Source organism: Parasteatoda tepidariorum, chromosome 10, assembly GCF_982258835.1.
Source record: "Parasteatoda tepidariorum strain Cologne lab strain chromosome 10, Ptep-v5.0, whole genome shotgun sequence".
Classification (NCBI taxonomy): domain Eukaryota; kingdom Metazoa; phylum Arthropoda; class Arachnida; order Araneae; family Theridiidae; genus Parasteatoda; species Parasteatoda tepidariorum.
This window is the reverse complement of record NC_141764.1, coordinates 43,574,641-43,600,306: the sequence shown is the minus strand read 5'-3', so window position 1 is coordinate 43,600,306 and position 25,666 is coordinate 43,574,641. Positions and strand designations below refer to the sequence as shown.

The 25,666-nt window shown below is 28.7% G+C and overlaps 1 protein-coding gene across 4 annotated transcripts in view; it reads left to right on the top strand.

Annotated features, from left to right (window-relative positions):
- LOC107455980 (cell adhesion molecule Dscam1) overlaps nt 1–25,666 on the top strand; it is a 456,371-nt gene that overhangs the window by 200,848 nt on the left and 229,857 nt on the right. For all 4 annotated transcript variants that reach the window (XR_015429973.1, XR_015429972.1, XM_087154010.1 and 1 more), the window contains exons 10-11: nt 15,885–16,169; nt 18,235–18,354. Coding sequence is in view for 2 of the 4 variants with exons in the window: in XM_087154010.1 (XP_087010136.1) it covers nt 15,885–16,169; nt 18,235–18,354 (405 nt within the window). In the remaining 2 variants the exon portion in view is untranslated. The remainder of the gene's footprint in view (nt 1–15,884; nt 16,170–18,234; nt 18,355–25,666) is intronic.

The following is a 25,666-nucleotide window of genomic DNA, read 5'->3' as shown; positions in this document are numbered from 1 at the left end:
CAACGAGTAATATTATAAACTTCTTCAAAGTTAATGATAACTACATTATTGTTTTGAAAATAAGTTTCTTAATACTGTTAAATGCTTTTTTGCAATATTGCGTAAAATATATTATTATTATACATTGTGAAATTTGAGGAATTTACAACGAAGTTTTATTTTTTAATTAATACTCTCTAGATATGGGTAAAAGAAACCTTTTTATATTACAGTTCCTAGCAAAATTATTAGACGCACTATAAGATTTTATGTAAAATCTTAATTATCAGGGGATACTATACAGCATTATTCGCTGCTAAAACCGGTTTATACTTGCTTATGTATGTGTATCAATTAGTTGGCATTGTTGTGTAATACGTTAAAAATAAATACAAATGGGAAATATATAAAAAATCTCTTGAATAAAAACCCGTAGCGTGTATGTTTAAACATAAAAGTATTGCATATTAATTCGTGCAAAACATGCAATTATTAAAACACTACAGTGCGTCTAATAACTTGGTCTAATTATTATAATATACTAATAAGATATATGATATAACAAATATTCCATATTTCTATAATATAACGTATAATTTATTTAATTGTTGAATTTATATTATATATCGTAACAAGCCGGTTTTAATTGCGTAGAAACAATAAAGCTGCTTAGTATCACCTCATGATTAAGATTTTAAGTAGAATCTTTTAGTTCGTCTAATAATTTGGCCAGTGACTCTAGTTTCGGAAAATTCATCGAATACGACACATTTAAAACCATTTGTTTAATTCAAAAGTATATTTTTTCAAAGTATATTTTATCACTAGCCTGTAAAATCACGACATTTAGTTTAAAGTTTGTGTGGCACGTACCAGTGCAAACTTTCTAGTTATCAGTATTTAGTGTACGCATGAATGTAACTGAAAATATTACCATAGAGTAGCTTTAATCTGGGTTTTATATTGCTGACTTTTTTTCATGAAAATATTTTTCTATGAAGTGAAACCTTTCCATAACCACATATAAGTAGACATAATATTTCATTTTGAAAATGACAAATACGCGAAGAATGTTGCGAACTCAGTTTTGTCACATTTACCAAAGAATGGACACTTATTTGCAAACAGAAACATTCCATGCCTACACAAAATATCTCTTAGAATAATTGGTTCAGCTTTAAATCATGATATAGATATGTTGAACTATAATACAAAGCAATCATACATGGAGAGAAAAATTCTGGTAGAATTTCATGTCTAAGGTCTTTTCTGGTAAGTAATAATAATAATAATTCTGGTTTATTAAACTAAAACTTACGGTATTTTAACCATTCATTATGTAATTTATCTGTTCTTTTCACAACGGTTTACCGGAAATTCTAATTTTCCGGGAATTCTTACAGTTCTCATTACCATACATTGAGTGAAAATACAGAGCTAAAACTTAAATTTAACCAAGTAAATGCTGTTTATGCCATGATTTACGGTATTATGAAAAAATTACAGAATTTTACCAGCTTATGTCACATATTATAAAACTATATTTACTATTTATTTTACCTAATCCATTACCAAAGTAATTAATAATTAAATATACTATACATTAGCTTTTAAGTTGATAAATTTGTGAAATTATTTCATAGTATAAAAAATCCTAAAATTGGCTAAAATTGTCTTAAAGGCTCCTTGAAATAGAGAAATAGATTGTTTGGTATGAAAAATCTCTTGTAAAACTTTTTAAATGCTAGAAAACAGTCCTTAAATTGTTTGATGCTATTTTAGTTGAAAGATTTAGTTAAGCTGATTTCACGGTATGAAATACGTTTTGCTTGCTTTAATTGTTTTTTGAAAAGATAGATGCTAACAAATACTAAAAATCTTATAAAGCCCTATTATAAAAATTATTATTGCAATAAAGCCCCCAAAAAACAGCATATCCTTTAAATATTGTAAATTCTTGGAGATAGTTGTTTTATGTTTTATTTATTCTTCGTTAAGACATTAGAAACTCTGTGTGGAAACAAACCTAAAGCTTTTTTTCTTGTATTTATGTCAATTTCTTTTTCTTTGAAATAACGATGCTTTGTAAAAAGGGCAAACACATCTAACTTTAAGGTAAATTTTCGTACAAAAAATATTACAATTTGATTATTTCCTTCTCATTCAAAGCAACTAGTTCACCTTTCAAGCGTAAAGAGGTATTATGTCTATATGTTTGTTTAATTTTTATTGAAAATAAGCAATACAGTAGTTCAATTCGTAAAAAATAATTAAAAATTATTCTCTTCGCGCACACACTAACGGAATTACCATAAAAATAACAATTAAGTATCAAAGAAATAAATAAGCTTCCATTCAAGTTGTGCTTTTAGTTATTTCCAGAGTTTAGGGAAAATTGTCCAATTTGTGTGCAGCTCCCCTTAAATAAACATTGCCTCTTTTCCAATTTCGAACACAAACTTTGAGTTGGGATTGGTTCAAACCTTGCAAAGGTTTAAGAAAGCTGACATTTTCTTTCTTTTCTTTTTTTGGTAAATGGTTTTCCCTTAAGGGATCCCTAATGTCAAACGTAAACAGCACTGAAAATCGAACATTAACAAGTGAAATTAAGGTGGGAGATGTTTTTTCTTCTTTTCATTCATTCTTTATAGTTTTTTCTTCGATTTTCGCTCGAGTTATTTTGGTGAAATAAAGTACTTAACTCGTAGAGAAAGATTTACTCAAGATTTTGTTGAGGGAAAAGTTAGAGAACTCTTCAATTTGATTTGCAAGTTCTCGGTCAGGAAAGGACGGTTTATTCTGAAATGCGATTGTGTTATTTAATACTGAAAAGAAATAATCGTGAAAATAGAAGACCAAGTAACGGAAAGGCAGTTAATAAGATTTCTGACTTTGCAGTAAGTCTCTTTCTTAAAAACAAAAAAAAACGTGAACAATTATTATCTTAACAGTTCGTGGCAAGTTAGTCTTGTATTCGTGGTTTAACCTTTGCTTATTATGTAAATTACCCGATAAAGGTGATTTTTCATCACATATTTTTCTGCAATCTAAATTAATGTTTTTATATAAATGTTTACCTCATGAAAAATGACCAATTACTATTTAGGCTAGTAGTGTTTTAAAAATGGGTGTCTATTTAATTTCCATGAATAGTTTCATTAAAAACTATGTTATGTCGTGATAAAAAAAGGCTGAAAAATTTCCGAGTCTCCAATGTACTTTTTTATCTATTTTTAAGAGAATATGGTCAAGAATTGTATGTACAAGCAAATGAGGTATAATTACTACTTTTTTTCTTTCTTTTTTAAGCTGAATTAAATAAGATCAATCATGAAACAATCGGAGAAAAGTTTAGAAGTTATGGGGAGTTTAATGTTCGAAATAGAGCAATTTTCTACTCAGACATAAATAATTTTTTTGCGCTGAATCAAATGTAACTATAAACGAGTCAATTTAATGAATAAATAAGAGTAGCAAGAGCTTTTATCCATAAATAAATACATTCCTTAAGACAAGTACTGTGGTAAAAAATTTACATTGCTATCTATGGACTATCTGAATATGTAAGATATTGTTTCGGATGAAATCTTTTACGTTAAATCAAATGAGACTAATTCCAATGCCATCAAACTAGGAATTAAGAAGTTATAAGCGTTTTATATACAATAAAATATAATATTGTACTAGCACTTATTTGCATAGCTACAGGTTAATAAGGTATTGATTCTAATATATTGTTCTGGTTTAATTCAATGAGACTAAACAAGAGACAAAAATGCTTATATTTCATAAGTTAAAATGATTTTTTATTGTATAAAATATGCTATGTTTGAATTGCACTTTATGAAGAAAGTCCTTATAACTTAATTATATCTAAAATTAATTATACTATCAACTCGAAGTTTATTCCATTAAATTCCGTGCAATTCATTTTTTTTTGAAAATGCAGCCTAAGTACCAGATAACCCTTGTATAGCAAATTATAGAAAATGTATAAAGCTTTGTCAATAATATTTTTTTCTACATAAAACGCTTTGCAACTCTGTGACTATTCATTTTATTGACTCATGTATTGTTTCATTGGATTCCACGCATAGCAATATGCAGGAAAAAAGTCTTTCTAGCTTAGAGATATTTATTAGATGAGCGAATTAAAAAATGCAAATTAAATTCTACAAAGCTAAGAAAAGCTTTCAGATAATATTTATAGTTATTGAAAAACATATTACCAAATAAATTGAAAAAAAAAATGTTTCTGGTATAATAAACTTGAGATAAGTTTCGATTTATGTTTTTTTAAATTTGAAACAAGCAAATAAAGTAATTTTAGTCTATGATTAAATAAATATAAAATATTTTTCAATATCTTTATATTTAGAAGGTACCGATGGAAAAAATATTTTCTGAAGCTACGGAAAACCTGTTGTAGAATTCTAATCAAAACTGCATCAATTACCATAATACTAACAGTACATATATGACCGTCAGTAGTACATATTAATTAAGCGTCATCTAGGAATGGCGATTTTCTACGGTTTTTCTAAACGAATTTCCCTTTAACATATTCTCCATTAACTTTGTTTTTTAGAACATAAGATAATATTTTTATTTCAATTAATACATATTACCAACACTAATTTAGCATCATTATCGTCAATTATAGTATGACGATTTCTAACGGTTCTTATAATATTGTAAGCAAATAAATATCTTTACTCCCTCAATTCTACTTTCTAGTACATAGCCTATTTCTCTTATTTCAAAATACATGTATTACCTAAATTAATTAAGCACCATTTGCATCAATAATAATATGGCGATTTTTTACGTTTCTCCTAACCGAATTAGTATCACTTTCCTATTAATTTTGCCTTTAAATACATAAATATTTTTTTCTGTTCAATTACCGTTAATTTTAAACACTTAATTTTTCCAAAACTTGTTTTAAAAGAATTAAGATAAAAAAATAATTAAAAAAAGACGAGTGGTATCAGACAACTTTGAAAGTATAGATTATGTGACGTAGACCACGCGTGCTACCATGTAATGTTGTTCATTGAGTTTATCTAACATATAAAATAATTAAATATTTTAATACTTTCAATAAACTAATTTCTTTCGATCAAATAGTGCTATACATTAACAATTATCACTGATGTTATTCCTAAAATAAGTGAAAAAATGAATCGTCTATAGTTAAATTTAAAAAAATGGCTAACCAGGTTAATTGCAAACTAAAACAAAATCAGAAATTTTCTCTTCGTTTTTCACTCCTCTCACTCGAATTGCTCATCATAGAATATTCTAATATACACAGTGACCTACCTAGTGTTTCAAAGTATTTGTATACCAAATTTCATCGATTACGGTGGGATGGCTTATGAGTCTATAAAGGACACCCACACACCAACACAAAACACACAGACAGACATTCAATTTTATATATATAAATGTTGAAGATCATTATTTTGCGTTTTTTTGCGTTTTCACCCATTTTGAAGCAGTTTGTAACATCTAAATTTGAGTAAATTTTCTTTAAATTTGCATTATTGTTATGAAAACTTAAACATTCAATGTGAGCTATGATGGTATCCTTTTTAATTCCCAATTACAAAATTCTTACGTTTAAATTTTTATAACCAATTAAACAGATAATTCCTTCCATATTAAGTTTAGAAATTCGATTTCATTTTTTCGTTTCAGAAAATCATCAAATAAGGCTTTAACACGAGTGAATTCCCTTTTACTAACGTAGAATCTTTTCCAAAACTCCAACACTCGAGGTGAAACTTATAATTTACTGATAACCTTGTCAAGGTTGGACGGGCAGCCAGTTTATTGTATGAGCCCTGATCATTGACACAAGTCCTCAGAAACATGTAATTTACACTTGGAATGCTCTAGCGGAAAAGGAATCATTTTCGGGCCAATATTGGGAAAACCTAGATTACCTTACACATAAGACTTCTCCAGACGATGGGCCAATATTAAATTGCCGCGGGGCGTTGGAGAACTCTTTAATTGGACGAGGCGGCGGAACAATTTTAATACGATCTCTAGGTTTGCTTGGCGAATGGGGATGAGCTGTGCACATGTTTTCCGCTTGGGTGTTGTTTGGCGGGATGGAACGAATTTATGACAGAATCTGTATCGAGTTTTATGGCTAGCTGACGTGTCATTAAGGGAGAAAGGGGAGCCATTCAGACACCGGTTATGAAACCCATTTACTTTGCATCTTCTAGTTCAAATGTCTTCCTTTTAAATTACTTAAGTTCTACAGAGAGAAATTTTGGAGAGACATAAGTCGAAATTGGTTTAAGGTTTTATTAAAATATACAATTAAAATATCGGGATTTTAAATAATATCTTTATTCTACATAAAGTGGATGGAAACATATTAGTACGTAGAAAGATGGTTTATGTTAATAATTTGATTTTTTCCCCAATATATATATATATATATATATATATATACAGAGAGAGAGAGAGAGAGAGAGAGAGAGACAGATAGATAGATATAGAATATAAATCTAAATATTATTTTTTAGAAAACCTAATTCTTTGCAATTGCAACCGTTAGTTTGCTATTAGCTAATTCCTCAGCATTTTTGATTCAGTCTGATAATTGAAAGGGATTGTTAACCCAGCTAATCATAATAACTTAAATGTATATATATTTTTTAAAAACACTAAAAATTAAATGAACTAATCCTTCATAATTTTAGAGAACAATATAAAGAATGAAATTAATATATTTTGCACTGGGGCTGTAACGCAACAGTGTGTGACAACTGAGCTAAAAGCATCAATTCCTCGAGAAGTAATGCTAAAATGATGTTGCTTGAGAGACACACACGAGAAGTGATGTTCCTTTTTGTGTTGTTGAGAAAGAGAGTTTTTTTTTCTGAGAAGAGATATTTTCGTTAGGGTAATATTTTGTGATTTTTCGAGTGAATATTTAAATAAATTGTTTGGTACAACTCACGTCTTATTTCTGGTTGTTGTGACACAACAGAATTTTACTGGTAGCAGCGGCGGGATATAGCAAGAGTAGTTGATTTAAGGTAGTCAGTGATTGTATATGTAGTTTTTTATGAGCTGTAAATTATGGCTTTTCTTAATAAAGCGAAAAAAGTGGATTTGATAGAATTGGCCGACGAATTAAGTGAATCTGTTCCACCTCAAGCAAATGTTCTCGTAATTAAAAAAATAATTCAAACTAGTAAACATTATGAGGTTGAGGATGTAAAGATGTGTTTGACTCGTATAACGGAGGAGAGAATTAGGCGAGAAGAACTTGAAAGACAAGAACGGTGAGAAGAACTTGAAAGACAAGAACGGCGAGAAGAACTTGAAAGACAAGAATGGCAAGAAGAACTTGAAGGACAAGAACGGCGAGAAGAACTTGAACGGCAACATCAATTGGAAATGCGTAGACTCGAATTAGAAGCAAATTCTCAAATTCAGCACCAAAACAGACCGGTATTAGGTGAAACAAAGCATAAAATACAGATTTTACAAATAACTCCAAAATTTAATGAAGATAAAGACGAAATGTCGTTGTATCTGATAAATTTTGAACGTCGAGCAGAAATTGCACAAATTCCTAAAGATGAATGGGTGCCTTACCTATTGAGCGTAGTACCACCTGACATTTCAAATATGTTGGCGAGAGAGTCTCCTAATGATGCCAATAACTACGACTTTGTAAAAGAATTGATTCTTAAACAATATAAGCTTAATGCAGAGGAACTCAAACAAAATTTTTATCGACATTTTAAATCACCTGAAAAATCTTGGCGAAATTTTGCACAAGAATTAAATTGCTATTTTAGCGAATGGGTTTCTGAAGTAAAAATTACCACTTTCGATGATCTTAAGAGTTTGATGGTTACCGAGCAAATGAAACGTCATGTACCAAATGACTTGAGAGATCATTTTCTTGAAGATTGGATGGAATTGAATTCGTATTCCAAATTAGCCGGAAAATTGGACGACTATGAAAGTTTAAAAAACAGTTTCAAGGAAAAGTCTGTGTCTTATAATCGAAGTAACCAAGATGATTCTTGGCGATCTCTGAACCAAAGTGATACCAGAACTAAAGAAAAGTTGACTTGGCAGAAAAATAATGTTAAGGAAAATGTTCGCGAAAGAGAATTTGAAAGAAGAAGACAGCTTAGATGCTATGAATGTGGTTCTTATGATCATCTACGCCCTCAATGTCCCAAGGCGAAAACAAATTCAGAAACTGTGGCTTCGCTTCACGTTTCGGAATCAAGGTTTCCTGATAGTATAATGACACCATATACGAGCATTGGCGTGGTAAATGGCGTTGGCATTTCAATACTACGAGACACTGGCGCAACCTTGGATTTAATTCCTAGGAGATTTGTAAAACCTGAAATGTACACGGGTGAATCTGTTTAGATAAAAACTCCAATACAGGAAGAATCATTTTGTTTTCCATTAGCCGTAGTTGAATTAAACTTTAAGTTAGGAAAAGTGGTTACTAAGGCAGCTGTATTAGGTGATTCTCTTGATCAAGGGTATTATTTATTGGGTGACAAAACGGCTGCTCTATTGGAGAGTGCTGTAATGATAAGTGCTGTAATGACTCGAAAACAAGAAAAAATGAATGAAAGGAGGGAAGTAGAAAATAAAGATAATGTACAGCTCGGTATAGTCGATTCCAATGAACACATCGTTACTTCTGATCAAACGGCGAAAAGCGATGACTTACTCACTGAAAAGATATTACCTTGTAATAAAGAATTTATTGGTATCGAACTGTTAAATATTTCGCCACAAAATTTCAATGAATCCCAAAGAGAAAGTGAAGAGTTTAAAATTATTTTTGAAAAGATTCGTGACTCCAATTTTACTGTTTATTTTCCTGTTTATTTTATTGTTTATTTTCCTTTACTGTTTTATTTTCCTATATACCGATAAACAAAACAGTTTTATGTCAACCTATATAGATCAGTTTTGACAAAATTTTATGTATGTTTTTTTGCCATTTCCTACTTTTGCAAAGAAAACTCTGTGGAAGGGAGGAGTTAGACTGTAACGCAACAGTGTGTGACAACTGAGCTAAAAGCATCAATTCCTCGAGAAGTAATGCTAAAATGATGTTGCTTAAGAGACACACACGAGAAGTGATGTTCTTTTTTGTGTTGTTGAGAAAGAGAGTTTTTTTTTCTGAGAAGAGATATTTTCGTTAGCATTTCAATTTTAATTTAGTTGATAATCAAGGGTGAACCATTTAGTCCTTTTTTAAACGTAGAAAAAGTATAAAAATGCCGTGCTTGTTTGCTTAAAAATTGAATAAATGAATGCAATTATTTTTTTAAAAAATTGCATTTTTAAATTTTAAGTATAAATTTTTGCTTTTGCCTAATTTTGTTTTTAATTCTTTCTTTGCATAGGCTCTCGAATGCGATATTTTCTTTTGTTTTGATAACTTAATGATCAAGCCAACTTTTACTTTTAAAGTGTTAAAGAAAGTTTATAAAAATCAGCGTAAATAAACATTGTTTCAGTGTTGATCTTAAAATCAAAATTAAATCTTGATAAGAGGAATTTATCCCTGGTTTGAGAACACTTTCTACTCTTGATTTGTAAAATGATGATTACTCCTCGATTTCAGAAGATTTTTCTTGCCTTGTTTTGTAAAGGCAAATTCAAAAGTTTAATTATGCGAGCCTCGTATAACAGCTAGATTAGCATAGTTAAATTTAACATTGTTTCAAGCTTACATGGTTTATTTACTAATCTTATAAAGGCATTATTGGAAAGGCTGTAGCTGACATTAAATCAACCGTGCACTGCTATCTGAGAAAGATTCAAAACTTCCCAGAAAATTTGAGATTTATGTACATATGTGAGTATCCATATTGAAGTCATACGTAGTGTGAGAGTTTTTATAATATCTGAAAGTATTTGCAGTGAAAAAAGCTTTTTAACACAAAAGAAGGTTATATCGAATGCTGCTACTAGCAAATAAAAAATGATGATCTTTGGAATAATGTATAGGGGAAATTTAAGTAGAAGAGCTTTTAGAGTTAAGATGATGAGCGTTGGTCACTCGAAGATTTTAGATCCTTTTATGATTTCTAGAATCCTTCTGGAAATCATCAGGTTCGAGGTTTTACCCTCAGTCAGGGCAAGGTTGACTCTGCTCTCAGTGCTCGATAAAATGATTACCAAACAAACTTGGGGACTAAACACTGAGGGTTCCGTGTTCGAATCTGATCCTGCTCCCCAGAGTCCCAGGTGCAGTAGGTCTTGGTTCTCCATGGAGGGTCGCACTCTGAGTTTTTAGATTTCATAAAAACTAATTCAAAATAGGATTTTCTGTATCGAAATAAAATCAAATGTAAAACTGGTGTAATAAAAAAATATTTTTAAAAATTTAAAACAAATCGATTTTTATATGTCAGCAAGTATTTTGATTTAATACACAATATGAAATTCCCTTATTAATTTTTCGCTTTTCCAAATCCAACACTTAACATCCACTGTGTATGTACATTTATTTCGTCCTTGATTTTTGTGAGAATAAGTTTAAAATGCACGGTGTAGTAAACTGTAGTTTTAAGTGTAATTAAATTTAAAATCAAACATATTAATCCAGGGAATTTATATCTATTATCAGTGGTACAAATTTTTCGATTCATGTTTGTTCCAAAACCATTTAAATGGTTGCTACTTTTTAATGTAGTGAATTGGTTCTGAATATTTTTATCTATAAAATATCATATATTTATTCATTCTTGAGTGTAAATGTTCTTATAAGCTATCAAATGTGTAATGATGAAAGGCATATTGTAATTTCTATTGAACAAAAATTCACTTAATTAATTCTCCCAAATTTCAAAAAGAAAATGATGTTATAGTGCATGGTGGCATAATCTGATATTTATTCTCTGAGAATGTTTTAAAATGAAACTTAAAGGTATTCATTTAATGCATGTCAATTCAAGAGTATTAAAATATGCATTTTCTTTTGGATAATAACTCGTTAAATCTTATAATTTGCTTACTTACTTTTTTATGTTTTTTTAATTACATTTTTCGTCACGTTTTTGTATGGATAATGTCAGAGTAATCTCTGACGTTAAATATTAAGGGAATATTTCAAAGAACTAAAAACCAGTAGGGAGTAATTACTCTTTAAACTTTCGGTACAGATGTAAAAATTGGTAATCATCCTGCAAAACCGTAATCAGAAGTGTTCAAAAATGAATTGGGAATTAATACCGGCATAATTTTCTCCCTCAGCTTTATCCAAACAAAATATCCGCTTTCGTTTCGGAAAACATTACTTAGATTCCATAAAAGATCCGATGTTGAATGAGATGCTTAAATCAAAGTACTCCGTGAATCCGAGATGAAAACATGCTTCGCACAGCGACGCCATTGTGTTAATTTGATTTACATTTTCAATCCCTTAAATCTACCGCAACTATACCAAAATCGAACGAGAGCTCCGGTACATCGCCAATGTTCCGCCAACGTAGCTAAGCCTTACTTTATGCATGATTACATAATCTGGATGCTAATTTCCTATCGTATGCACTAAAATTGTTGAATGCATGTAAATTTTAGATGATGGAAGCTGAGCAGTGCTTACCTTTGATGCTTTAAAACATCGATTGCGTGTTTAAATTGTTAAAGATTTGTATAATTTTGAAAACGAGGATGGTGGTATGGGTGTAATAAAATCATGTCGGGATGGGAGATTTGAAGTGATAATGAATATGAAAGAGCTCAGGCGGAAATGGGAAGCAGTGAGATTATTATCTTTGTATATGTAAAGTTAAAAAAAATCTAAATTATTTTTTCATTTCAAAAAGCATTCGAGTTTACTATCAGCATTTAAACAAATCATTGGTAAATGCATGAAAATTTATATGGTGTGGATTGTAAATATATTCTATTTTATAGCAGGGGATTCATTATTTTTTATAACCGGCAGTGGAAATCAGTCCCATTTTCGTGTTTACGACTACCAGTGTTCAACACCGTACCCTTATAATTGTGAATCTAACCCAGAAGACAAGGGGAGTCTTGGATCAAATATTGGGACAAACTAAGGACATTTCAATTACATAAAATAGAAAATTGCCAAAAATCTCACACGATTAGGTTTAATTCCAGAAAAACTTTAAAGATAGTCAGAAGTCCTCTAAATGGAATTTAAGTAAAATTTGGAACCTCTGTAAATACTAAAAGCTGAACAATATACATTATATTGGCATTATGTGGATTCTAAATAATTTGGGTGTCATAAGTACGTATTCAAGAACCTATCTAAATGAGATTATCCTAACCAAACTAAAGTCTCAGCAAGATAGTGTTATACTAATCTGTGCCAATTTCTTTCTAAATGTTTTTTGTAAAGCTTTTTAAATGTTATGTTATGTTTGAAATTGCACAAATCATAAAATGATTTTTAGAAAGGAAGAAATAATAGCATTTTAAGAATTATTTTTTAAACTATTTTTTTTTTCGTAAGGAATCAAAATACATCGCTTTCGCTGTTGTAAAATCTAACCACAATCTATTTAAAACTAAAATTGATGCACCTGGTGTTCTCCATGCTTCAAAATTGCTAACTTCGAAGAATGCTCAGACTCTATTTGCATACGAAATACTAAGTGAAGCTCAAAAGTAATGTCGCATACACCTTTTCAGAAATTCAAAAAGTGTGATGATTTTTGCATGTTTCTCCCCGTGTTTTAACCTCAACTTTCATCTCATCAAAAAAAGCATTCACTTGCAGGCCATAAGTTTTTTTCTTAATTTCTTAATTAGGGAGAAAGTGTAGTAACTGAGTGCCAAGTTCAGACTGTGGAAGATTTATTTCCCCCACTTCTGAAAAAGAACAACGTTTTTAAATGCATTGAGTTCTTACACGTAGTCTAACTTTCCTCATCTCCTGTTTTAAAATGCTCATTTAATTGTGAGATACTATAAAGCCGTAAAAACTGATTGCTGATTGTTAATTTTACTGCACTTTGATTGTGAGATACTGTAAAAATTTTTTTGAGTGATAGAATCACGAAATCAGTTTTTAAAGTATCTCTGGTATTCAGTAGAATACAAGCCGGTATAAAGTCGATCTACAGTTCATTTACAAAATCAAGATTAACCAATTAGGAATGACACTTAGGCATATGCTTCAAGAAATTGTGATCTAAAATTAAAACAAGTAATCTTTTTCCTCGTCCCACCTTATTTTAATGAAATCTACCAAGTGAGTGGGCGTATGTGCGGAAAGTCCTCACATACGGAGATATGGAATAGTTTCCTTTTAAACAAACATACTCAGGCGACGAAGGGAAAAAGGGGCTTAACGAGCAAGCTTATGCTTGGATTCTCGTAGAAGACAGGCATACGAAAACAGTTACAGTGTCAGTGCCTACAAAGATGTATCGATAAATTTGGTATTTATATAGTTAATTGTCAAATGTTTAACAGTTAAAGTTACGCAAAATTTATTAAAAATGAACGATATCTGTTTACAAAAAATGTGAGATCTTTCCTTTAGAATGGCTCTCGTTTATTAATCGTGGTTACTTTTTGATTTAAGAAAATTCTGATAAACGAATACAGGCCAAATTATCAATATTCTAACATATATTTCCCAAACTGGATCTATATTGTGCAAATTGTTCCAAAACATAATTTCATGTAATTCAATAATCACATCTTAAATAAACGTTGTAGATGGCTGAAGTTTTCTTCAAGTACAGTAACTTATAAGTAACTAAACGTTATTTAATGAAAGCTAAATAATAATTGTTTAAAATAAAAGTAAATGAAATTTAAATATTTTGACTGATTTGAAGGAAAATTGCATAAAAGTCAAGAAGGGGAATTTTGGTTTAGTGGAAAAAAATTGCACCCTCCGTTATCATCTTGTTAAGTGTGCTTATTAAATATGAGTTACATAATTTGAAGAGAAGAAATTAATTTTTATCCATACCTTTTATCGAAATATTTCGAGCCAACAATAAGTTAAAAGAGTAATAATGTATTAAAAAAATATTTAATCTTACTTTATTTATTGCAAAAATATTTAGATCGTTAAAAAAGAAACCAAACCCATTTTTTGTCGAAAAAATTCATCTACTGTTTAAATCAATAAGTCGCAGAATTTTGAACATATAATTGCACTTTGATGAAGTTTCAAGAAAGTGATTAATTAAAAGAGATTTCATTAATAAAGACCTTAAGTAAAAAGGGAATTATTTTTTCTCTTTAATTTTCTTCATTAATCTTATATTGATAAATCTGTAATCCTGGAAAGAATATTAAGAAAGAAAAGGAACTATTTTAAAGTCTTTGAACAGTTTGATCTTTTCTTTAAATTTGCCATTTGCAAAGCATTTTGGTAAAAACATCAAAGCTTTAAAATTGTTTAAATTTAAAACTAGTTTTTTGAAGCAAAATTAATTAGAAAAACTAATCCTCTCTCGAATAATCAAGAAAAGTAGAAACTAAATTCAATTTTATAAATGACCTTTTATTTTATTTAAATGCTCGAAATTTAATTGTGTTCCTGAATATCACTTAATGTAACAAAATAATTCAGATTTAAAGAAGTATATATATTTTAACTCTATTTACAATTAATTTCTTCGCTAATCCACAGAGAAGTATTAAGAAATATGTATAATGCAAATATTTTTTCCATAAATTAATATTTTTCTTATTGGAAATTACTTTTATCAACTTATTTAACTTTTTTATGCGTAAGAACAAAAATTCATTTTTAAAAATATATTTTCTGTAATAAAACATAAATTATACGTTGTCGTGAATTTTGACTTGCATTTTGTTCTGTGATACTAGTTATTTTCCAAATTTTACTGTGGAAAGATTAATTGCTTGACCTTTGTCTTTTGATTGCAACAGATTTGATCAATGCGTGGAGTCAAAATTTAAGCAGAAATCGCTGTTTTCCCATTTATAATTTTCTAATTTAGACACTCTAGATCAGATAAAATTATATTTATTGTTTTAGACAGTAGTAATGGCTCAAAAACTAATTAAGATTTCATTTAGAAAAAATGTTTTGAAATCGTTTTCAAAATATAACTAATAATAATAATAAATTTAAGTTATATATAACAGCAACTTCCTAGTACGTTCTCGATTGTAAGTAATTAATGTTAAACAGACTGTTCAACCAGAAAAACAGGAAACAGTACAATACACTATTAATCTCATTCATTGACTCAACAAAATCTCTTTCTATTTTATCAAAATATAAATATAATTAGCATATGATGGCATATAATTAGCATAAATTTCTTGGATCAGCTTAATTCAAATTAAAACTTTTTTCACAGTTTTTCGATACTTATTGATAGTTCAGAAACTGTTGCTGAAACATTTGGGAACTTCAGTTGGCCGCGATTGTGCCTGGGAAAGTGGTGGAACTTTTTTGCAATGTAACTGGTCTCACATCGTACTGCAATTATAAACACTTTTTTCTATGTTTTTTTTCATTAAGAAAGGTCACCAAGTTGGTGATGAGACTATCGTTAGTGAAAACACATTTCTTTTGTGTGTATATTATTATTTTATGATATTCAATTGCTTAAAATTGGCAAGCAAAAATTTAGAATTTTTAAGAAAATGGTGCGTGATAAACAAAGAGATAATTGCAGATACGTTTTTGCTAAATAAGCAAGTAACACACATTTTCACCCAAAGAACATTTTTCATATTCTACAGTGTTATTAAGTTTAATCTTATTAACTATAAAGCCGGAAACTTAATTATGTGGTTTAAATTATTATTAAGATTAATATGGCTACTTTGACTGAATTTAGATTTCTCTTTTGCACTTTTATACAGAACTCATTTATAAGCTAGTTCTTTTTATTTTTCAGTTGGACCAAAGATCGAACCATTTAATTTTCCCAATAATCTTGAAGAAGGAATGCGTTCTTTAGCTACTTGTGCAGTACTCTCTGGCGATCCACCAATCACAATTCAATGGCTAAAAGATGGCTCTGATATACCATCAGAGCTTCAAGCAAGAATAGAAATGATTGATGAGTATTCAGCATTTTTAAGATTTACCGCCGTTGGACCGCATCACAATGGGAACTACACCTGCGTTGCAAAGAATCCAGCAGCTACAGTAAACTACACAGCTTCTTTGGTTGTTAATGGTAAAAATAATTTTAATGCATTTTTGAAAGATTATAGAACATACATGGAAACCGTTTTTACTTTAGAAAAAGTAAATAAAATATTGTTGAACTTTTTTAGTTAAAATCTGTGCTTAGATCTCATGTGGAACAAAAATACCAAATTAATGACATAATTAACTTCAGAACACTGAGTTTTTTTTTCAGTAAATGTATCTTATAGACTTTGAAAATTTATCCCTGTCTGTAATAAAATTTTAAAACAATCTAGTTTTCTAAAATCTGGTAGTAAAAGGGGGATTACTCAAATATCAAGGAAATACCTAATAACATGAGTTTTATTTTTTCATTCATTTGGAGATATTTTGACAAGATGAATGGGGAACGTGTTTTTGAAAATTAGAAGTTTTATTTCTATTTTTTAAACGTTTTTATTTAAAAAATTATCTATGATTGTAGTTAAATTTTACTATAATTTAGAATAGGACACTCAAATATCAAGTAAACTCTTAAATATTGTGAGTTTCACTTTTTGTCATCCCTTTCTTTATTTTATTTTATAACCAGAGTTTCGTCATTTCTTCGGTGTTATCTTGCCAAAATGAACGTTTTTTTTTTGCACAGTGAAAGTATTTTTTTTTTCTTTTTAGAAAATGTTTATGATAACCTTTGACAGCAATAAATTTTCCCAATTTTTCAGATAACTAATAATAGAATAGCCAAATATTAAAGAATCTCTTAAATGTCATGGGTTTTACTTTTTTCTCACTCTTTTGGTGATGACTTATCAAAATAAAAGTATAATTTTTTTAGCACAATTTTTTTTAGCAAATGCTTCTGATAGACAATGCAAATTTATTCATGACTTTCATAAATTTTCAAATAATCTAGAATAAGATACTAAAATATTAAAGAAGCCACATACACAACTAAATATCATAGGTTTCACTTTTTTTATCCTTTTAGTGTTAACTTGCCAAAATAAATGTAGAAAGTTTTTTTTTTGAGCACTGAAGGTATTTATTTTTCTTTTAGCAAATGTTTCTGATAGCCTATGCAAATTCATCCATGACTTAAATAAATTTTCAAATAATCTAGAATAGGATACTCAATTATTAAGGAAACATTTAAACATCTTGAGGCTTTCTTTCTCCTCCTTTTGGTCATAACTTTCCAAAATGAATCCGCAACGTTTATTTGAAGGAATATTAAGAAGAGAAGTTTCTTTTTCTTCTTTTATACAAATATATCATACAGCCTTTTTAAAACTATCCATGTCTGTAATAGAATGCTCAAATGATTTAGAATATATTACTCAAGTAATAAGAAAAATTTAAAACATCATGAGTTGTACTTTTTGTCATCACTTTGGTGATATCTTGCTGAAATGAACATTGGATGTTTTTTTAAAAAGTGTTCTTTTATTTCCTCATTATAAGCATATATTATAGTTTTTGTAAAATTATCCAGGAGTGTAGTAAAATTTTTAAACAATCTAGAATTGGATAATCAAATATCAAGGAAACTTTTAACAATCAGGAGTTTTTCTTTGTGTCATTTATTTAGTGATGTCTTGCCAAAATGTAGATCAGCATTCATGCAGATATTTTAAATGACATAATAATTATAGCGAACTCACTTTCTTACAAGAAAAAAAATCTATCGTCTAGATATTATTTGATTTTAAAAAGTAGCATTTTAGATTTGTAAAAATTGTCTTCTCACAAAGATTGCAACTTTCTCAAAATATTAAGATATAATAATCAATCATTAAAAAAAGATTATTCAGTTAAGGCTTAATAAATCATGAATATCAATCCATAAAAATATCCAAAAGGTTCATCTATATCTATAAGGTTCGACTAGAAATGATATACTCTTCTATCCCGACGATTTCATGGACAGTGAACCTATCGATTGAGACTTTGACACTTTACAAATGGTTCAGCTCCATCTATTGAATCCCTAGACGCCATCTTGGGAACCTGGGTAGAATGAAAAAAATCTTTCTTTATGCTCTTTTATTCTTTTTTTCTTTCTTTTACTTTTCGTTTTCTTACAAGCAGTGTCCATTTTTCTTTTGCAGTCCCTCCCTTCTGGAGATCTCAACCAACTGACCGATCTGCAGTGATGGGGGAAAGTCTGACTGTAGACTGTCAAGCTAACGGATTCCCCGTGCCTCAAGTCAGATGGAAAAAAGACTACGGTACACTTCCTTTTTTTGAAAAGTTTTATTTTAACATTGAAAAGAGTTTTTGAGAGTGAGATCCAATACATAATGCTTTGATATCTTTGGTATCAAGAGTTTAAAGATGTTTTACTTCTTTTAATGGATAAAATCTCAAAAGAGTTTTAGGAAGGATATTTTTTTCTTTTGCCGTTTAATGTATTTATGCCTTGATTTTAAACCAACCTTTTTGATTAATTATTTTTGTTCGTAGAATCTTGATTTTAAAGACTTAATAGTATACTTTGTTTAATGATCCATTAAGAGTTTAGGAGACATTAAAAGTTTGTATTTCTTGTAAGTTGAATTACTTTGCACAATTGTTAATTATCGGAGGGTGTTTGAATGACATTACTATTATCATTAACACTACAAAGACTGAAACTTAGTATATGCCTATATTGCCCAAAAGCAGTCAAAATGACTGAATTGTGAAAAATTAACTAATGCGTTAAAAAATTGTTTAATTAATTTTTAATATTTTTTAGATTATTTACAGTTATATAACAAGTTATTAGTAAATATTAACAATAAAAAAATTTATTTCACTTGGAAAAAAAAATTATTATTATTTTTATATTTTTTGAAAAATGAAAAAGCAGTCAAAATGACTTCCTCAGGCAACCTAGTGTTAATAAAGGAAAAAGATTAACACAATAAGCATTGTTAAATGTTAAAGATAATTAAATTAAATTAAAGATAGGTTCCACAATAAAAATAAGGCAATTATGTGAATAGCTGATATGACCTGATGTATAAATCGTACAATTAAGTATAATTATGCAGCATTTGTGCAATAAAGTATGGGAGATGAACTATTCTATGAATGTGGTACTTAAAAAATCACTGTAGTGATTTTTTTTTCTGTTGACGAAAAATGTGACAGTCAGTGTCTTAATTGAGTTCAGCTTCCTTACCTTTAGAGCGAAAGATTATTTGATGGATATATCATATGTAGAAACAGTAATTGCTGTCTCTCAAAATGTCTTAACGAAATACAGAAAATGTTGTTAAAAAATCTAAATTTTCAAAAATTAAATTCCCCGAGATTTTTCGAAAAAGTTCATATTAAAACGCAGTATTCAAGAAGTTTTCATACAAAAAAATTCAAAAAGAATAAATCACAAGAACTTTACAATTAATTTATAATTTGATTTTTGACTATAAAAAAATGAGGATTGCTGGAATTCTTGAAATTAAGGCATTAGTTTAAGGAAGAAATTTCTTGAAGTTTAGGTCCCTTAATGTTAATTTAACTTTTTTCGTATTTCCTCTTATCTCGGAAACTGATAAAGCGAATTAAAATAATTTTTTCTACAGTTATAAAATATTTTTTTGTAAAAATAATTCCATTAAGAAATATATTTTTTGAATTATTTCTTATATTATCATTTTATTTACTGATCGTCGAAATTTACTTATTTATTTACTGATCATACTTTTTTAACAGTGAAGTAGATAAACTATTGTATTAGTTTAATATACGAATTTTAAAATGTAAATTTTAAAATTTTAACAAATTTCTTGATCTTGTATATGTCTAGCCTCATATTTAGAGAGTCTAGAATTCAAATACATCGAAAAAAAGTACGTTTATTCAGAGAAAATGCTTTTTATGTTCGATTTTGCAATTTGAAACATCTTCAGCACACATTAGTTTGAATATTTAGTGTTAAGTTTTATTTATTTAATTTTTTGTGTACTGCACATTAGATTGTATGCACTTTTTTTATCAATTTTATATGAGATCTTAAAATAGATGATATAAAGCTTCATATGAAATATAGTATTTGATTTATATATTGCGATGTCAACCGATATTAAGTTTGCACTTTTTAGCTAGCCTTTAGTGACTAAGAAAGAAAATAATATCGAAAAATTCTTAGAAATTATTAAAAATAATATGCGATTCTAAATTGTATCATAACAAAGAAGGAAATCAAAGATATAAAATATCATCAAGCATGAATGATTTTATTAACCCTTTCGTTCAAAACACAAATAAGCTCAGAAATAATATCTCAATAGATTAAAATCAAAGATGTAAAATTACATATAGCATGAATAATTTAATTAAAACTTTAGTTCAAAACACAAATAAGCTTCAAAATAGTATCTCAATAGATTGAAATCTCGGATATAAAACTTCATTAAGCATAAATAATTTTATTAAGCCCTTAGTTTAAAGCACAAATAAGCTTTAAATTAGTATCTCAATAGACTAAAATCACAGATGTAAAATCTCATCAAGCTTAAATAGTTTTATAAAACCTTTAGCTCAAAACACGAATAAGTTTTAAAATAGTATCTCAATAGATTGAACAAGCACTGAATTTCGAAATATGTTAGTTATTTAACTTTTCTGTTTAGAAACAACGTAAATAATAATATACGACGTTAGATATATATCTTTTTTTTTGTTCTAAATGGGATGATGTAATACATTTAGAAAACTCTTCCGTTTCTTGGATAATAAATTGAATTGCACCACTTATGTTGACTTCATCGTCGCCTCGAAGAAAGACATCTAAGGTTGAGGAATAACACTTCTTAACAGAACAGTAAATTGAATTTCGCTCTACTGGAAGAAAATCACTTACTCTTAAAAAAGTATCGAAATAGCAGACGCTATTCACAATCCGATTCTCAGAATCAGCAGTTAGTGGGTTCAATTTATTGGAAACATTCTTTGGTACTTAAGAAGATAAAGAGAAATAACGTTCAAACTTTCTATGAATAAAAAAATAACTTTTGCGAAAAGTACTTTTAATACGTCACTGAAAGAAATTTAATAAAAATTTCAATTTAAAACACAGATAATTATCAAATCAGTGAGTAGTACGAGGAAATTATTCTTACATTCTACGAACTACAATTAAAAATAGTACAATGTAAAAATTTCCGGATCAAACTGTGGTATAAAGTACCGGCACTGTGGGTGAATAATTTTCAAAATCAATTTTGCCTTTAAATCTATTTTATAGTATAATCTATTTAACCGTAAAATAGAATCACAAGAAGGAGAGTAGTATGAAGGAAATACTATTTGATTCTATGAACTGCAATTAAAAGTGATACACTGTACAAAAGTATGGATCGAATTACGTTATAATGCTTGGTACTTAAGGTGCATCATCCCTTTTACCGTAAAATTTATTTAAACGCAAAATATTACACCGTAATTTTCACAGTGATATTTGCTTATTTAGATTGATTCGGTTATTTCACGGTTATCATTACTGTAAAAATTACAGTACTTTTTTGTTCGGTAAAATATTCTAGTAATTATAGCAGCAGGTACTTTATACCGGCACACTGACTACTGGTATTTTTTACCGGAATTGTATTGGGAATTTTTTTACAGTGTAGGCGTAATTACAAATCACCTTTTTCACTCATTTCATCAGATCTGAAAGAGAAAATAATTAAAATTTTATATGTTTTCACAAATTATTATCTATTGAGAGTGGAGATGAGTATATCAAATGATAACATAAGCAAAGAATCTCGAAATGTATTGGTTACTTAACTTAAGATTTGCTTAGTAATAGCGTTAGCGCACTCGATGTTTTAAAGCCTAGGGTAAAGTAATGATGACTTTTTTGTAATCATAACTGGAGGAACGTTTGGAAGACTCTTCCGTTTATTCCTAATAAATTGAATTGCCGCCACTTATGTTGACTTCACCGTCACCTCGAAGAAGGACATCTACGGTTGAGGAATAACACTTCTTAACAGAAAAGTAAATCGAATTTCGCTCTAGTGGAAGAAAATCACTTACTCTCAAGAAAGTATCGGAATAGCAGACGCTATTCACAACCCAATTCTCAGAATCAGCAGTTAGTGGGTTCAATTTATTGGAAACATTCTCTGGTGCTGAGGAAGATAAAGGGAAATAACGTCCCGAGGTTCAAAATTTTATGGCAAAGAAATTTTTGAGGAATGTCTGTAACTTATTTTTCTTGGAGTACTAAATTTAGAATAAATGACGTCACGTAGAGGTATTTTGGAAGCTGAAAATATGACTTTTTCAGGGATATTACTTTATTGCGAATTTTTCTGCCACTTTATGGAGATGCAGTTTGGTAGGGTAGGTCATCTTACAACATAAAAGTTAAGAAAGAAGTTTACAAAGAATGCGTTTCCAATATCTAAATGTAAATCCCTTCATGTGAAAACTTTTCTTTTCCATAAATATGAATGAGAATTTAAAGATTTTACGACGAATAAACAAGACTTTTTCTAGAGAAAGGTTAAGATAAATATGATGTGAACAAAATCAAAAGTAGAAAAAAAGGTTTTTTTTCTACCTAGAAAAAGAAAAATATGCAAAATAGCAATGGAAATATTAAATACCTAAGAAATAATTTTTTATAAATTTGTCAAAACTAAAAAAAATCGTTCTGTTTTTTTTTCGTTCTATTTTTATCAAAACTAATCTACAAAATTAATGTTGCTAATAAGTATTAAAACAAAAATAATACGTATTTATTAGATTTCTATTTATTAATAGATATAAGCTTTGAATAAATGTTTACCGATCCAAAAAATGGAAACTTTAGAAACTTAGGAAATAGACTAAGGAATAAATATTCTCATACAGTACAGAATAATGCAATATGAAAAGCAAATCAAGCTCTAAGTTCTATATTTACAATTTCTACTGTTACTAGTAAGATCAATTAATTTTGTCCAAGGAGTATGAAAATTCTTATGATTAAATAATTGGTAACATTATGCGTCAGTTAAATTGCAGTATTTAATGCTTATAGCTTCAGTTTGCTTCAAAATATAATTCTAATTTTGACAGGAAAAGTTATATCTTGTTTCGAATTTAGTGAAAAGTTAAACTTTGAAGTGAAACTAAACTGCTGGGGAGTAATATCGAGAGCAAAATTACAGAAAACTCCTACTAAGTGCAAGAGATTTCTGTAATGAAGGTGGGAGGTTCATTTCTTCCTGAAGGCAATATTTAATATTTTTAGGAACTTGAATCAATCAGCCATTGACTGTATTAGTTTCCAAGTGCATTAAAAGTTATAGTGGCTGTTACGAAACTAGTTTTTTTTTCTCGAAGTTATGTAAAATTAGGGCATATCATAAAGATTAACAACTACTTAGCAAATTATGAATTATAAAGGTAAACCACTTTGGGGTAATACTTCATTATGGACAGGCTGTTTTATTTATCTTGTTGGAGGAAATGGCTGTTTTATTTATCAAAATTATTTTAATTTTAAGTTTTCTAAAAATTTGTTTGAAAAAATGCATTGGTTTTGGAGATAATCTATCTCCAAATCATAAAATATTGACAAAACAGCTATTTTTATGATTATTTGATGCACATTTTGACAATAATTATTGTTAAATCTAAAATTTAAGCAATTTAGATCTATCGCAATTTGCGGGATTTGGAAAGCTAACTTTCAGTATATATTCTGGTAAAGTTACCATACTGTTTGGTAATAACCTTTCTGAAAAAAAAGCAACTAAAATATATAGTATTTAAACAATTCATTTAGTATAATTTTTTATTCAAGTGGTAACGGATAGAAGAAAATTATGGTTTTCAAAATTTAAGTTCGTGTGACACATTTAGCGAAAAATACAAAGCTGCAAAGTAAGTTTAACCGAATAAATGGTTTTTCGGTTAAAGGTATCACGATAAAATTATCAAATTTTGTAACATATTATAAAACCTTGCTTTTACCAAAGCGCTTTGGTAAAAATTTCCCGAGCTTTTTGGTCTTCTTATAGAGCCAGAAATATGGTTTTATTTAACATATTCTGGTATCTAGTGTAAAATATCAATACTTTTTTTGATATGCTTATTTGACGTTCCGACAATAATCCTTATAAAGTATGTAACTAATAAAAAATTAAGATAATTTAGATAAATAAATGTACTAATACAAATGTGCACAAGCGAGAAGTCTATCGTGGGTATGTGCCTATTTTGCATGGCATTTCCGGTTATAGGTTTTCTCGGCAATATTCAATTATTAAGGTGTGTTTTGCTTCTTTTTTAGTTTTTAACATTAGCTATGAACAAAAATGAATTAGCTCAGTGCCAAATAATTGACATTATAGTATTAAGTTTGTGAACAAAATGAGCTATTTGCTTTATAATCCCATTAAGCATAAGGAGAACAAGTTGTGGCAGATATAACAGAAAAAAAATTATACTGCAAATCAGTCATTCTTTTTTACTCCTCGCAAGTATGTGACATTTTCTTCACCATTCATTTCAATCAATATTTTACAGCTGATAAAAAAATTTAACAATTTCAAAACTCACTTTGTTTCTAAAGAAATTTCATGCTTTGAAACTAGTTAAGAAACTCATGGATGCCATTTGGCTTATGAAAATTTTCTTTTCATTAATTCGTTGAAGAATGAGTAAAAATTGTGACCCAAAATAACAGAATATGGTAAAATTTACTATATTTCTAGCTCTATGGGAGCACCAAAAAGCATGTTAATTCTAATCGAAGCACTTTGGTAAGGGATATGGTAAAATTAACAAAACAAATCAGTTTTCTAATATATGATAAAATTTGGTAAATGTGGTAAAAGTTGGCATTTTTGTCATGAAACCTTAAGACCTGACACAAAAACTAAGTATTTATTTCTGTAAAAATCTTTTAGTTTAGTATTTTTTTTATCTAATGTGTTGTAATAGGAAATATATTTATAAAAACCAGAATTTCTGGAAAACCATTACCATATAAACCTAAAAAATACCAAATAAATGGCTTACGTACAATATATTTTGTTGTTATTTACCAGATAATTAATAAAACCATCCTGATTGTTCTGAATGTTTTTTTTTTACCAGAATAGTTAGAACCATATAGTCCTTTCATTTTACTTGAATTTTTGTTTTATGCAATTTTTCGAAATTTTGATTAATGCTCTTAATTTTTTATTTATTTGGGTATATATTAAAGGGTTGAGCAGCATAGTGATTTACAAGTTTTTACCTAATGTATTTTTAATAAACAGCAAATTATTATTATTTTTAGATAGAAAAGCTTCTCAGGTTTCTGAAATGTTTCATAAATGATAGCACAAAAATAAGATGCATTTATTGCCTGAAGTTTATTTTGCATAAATAGACAATACCTCTAAAATCATTTTTTTTCTAAATGAAAAATTTGAATAATAAAAAAGATTTAAATAAATATACATTAACCACTGAAGTAAGACAAAAATGCAAATTATTTAAAACAAAATATTTAATACAAGAACTACATTTTAACATTTCTATGAAATGTCTAATGCATTTTTA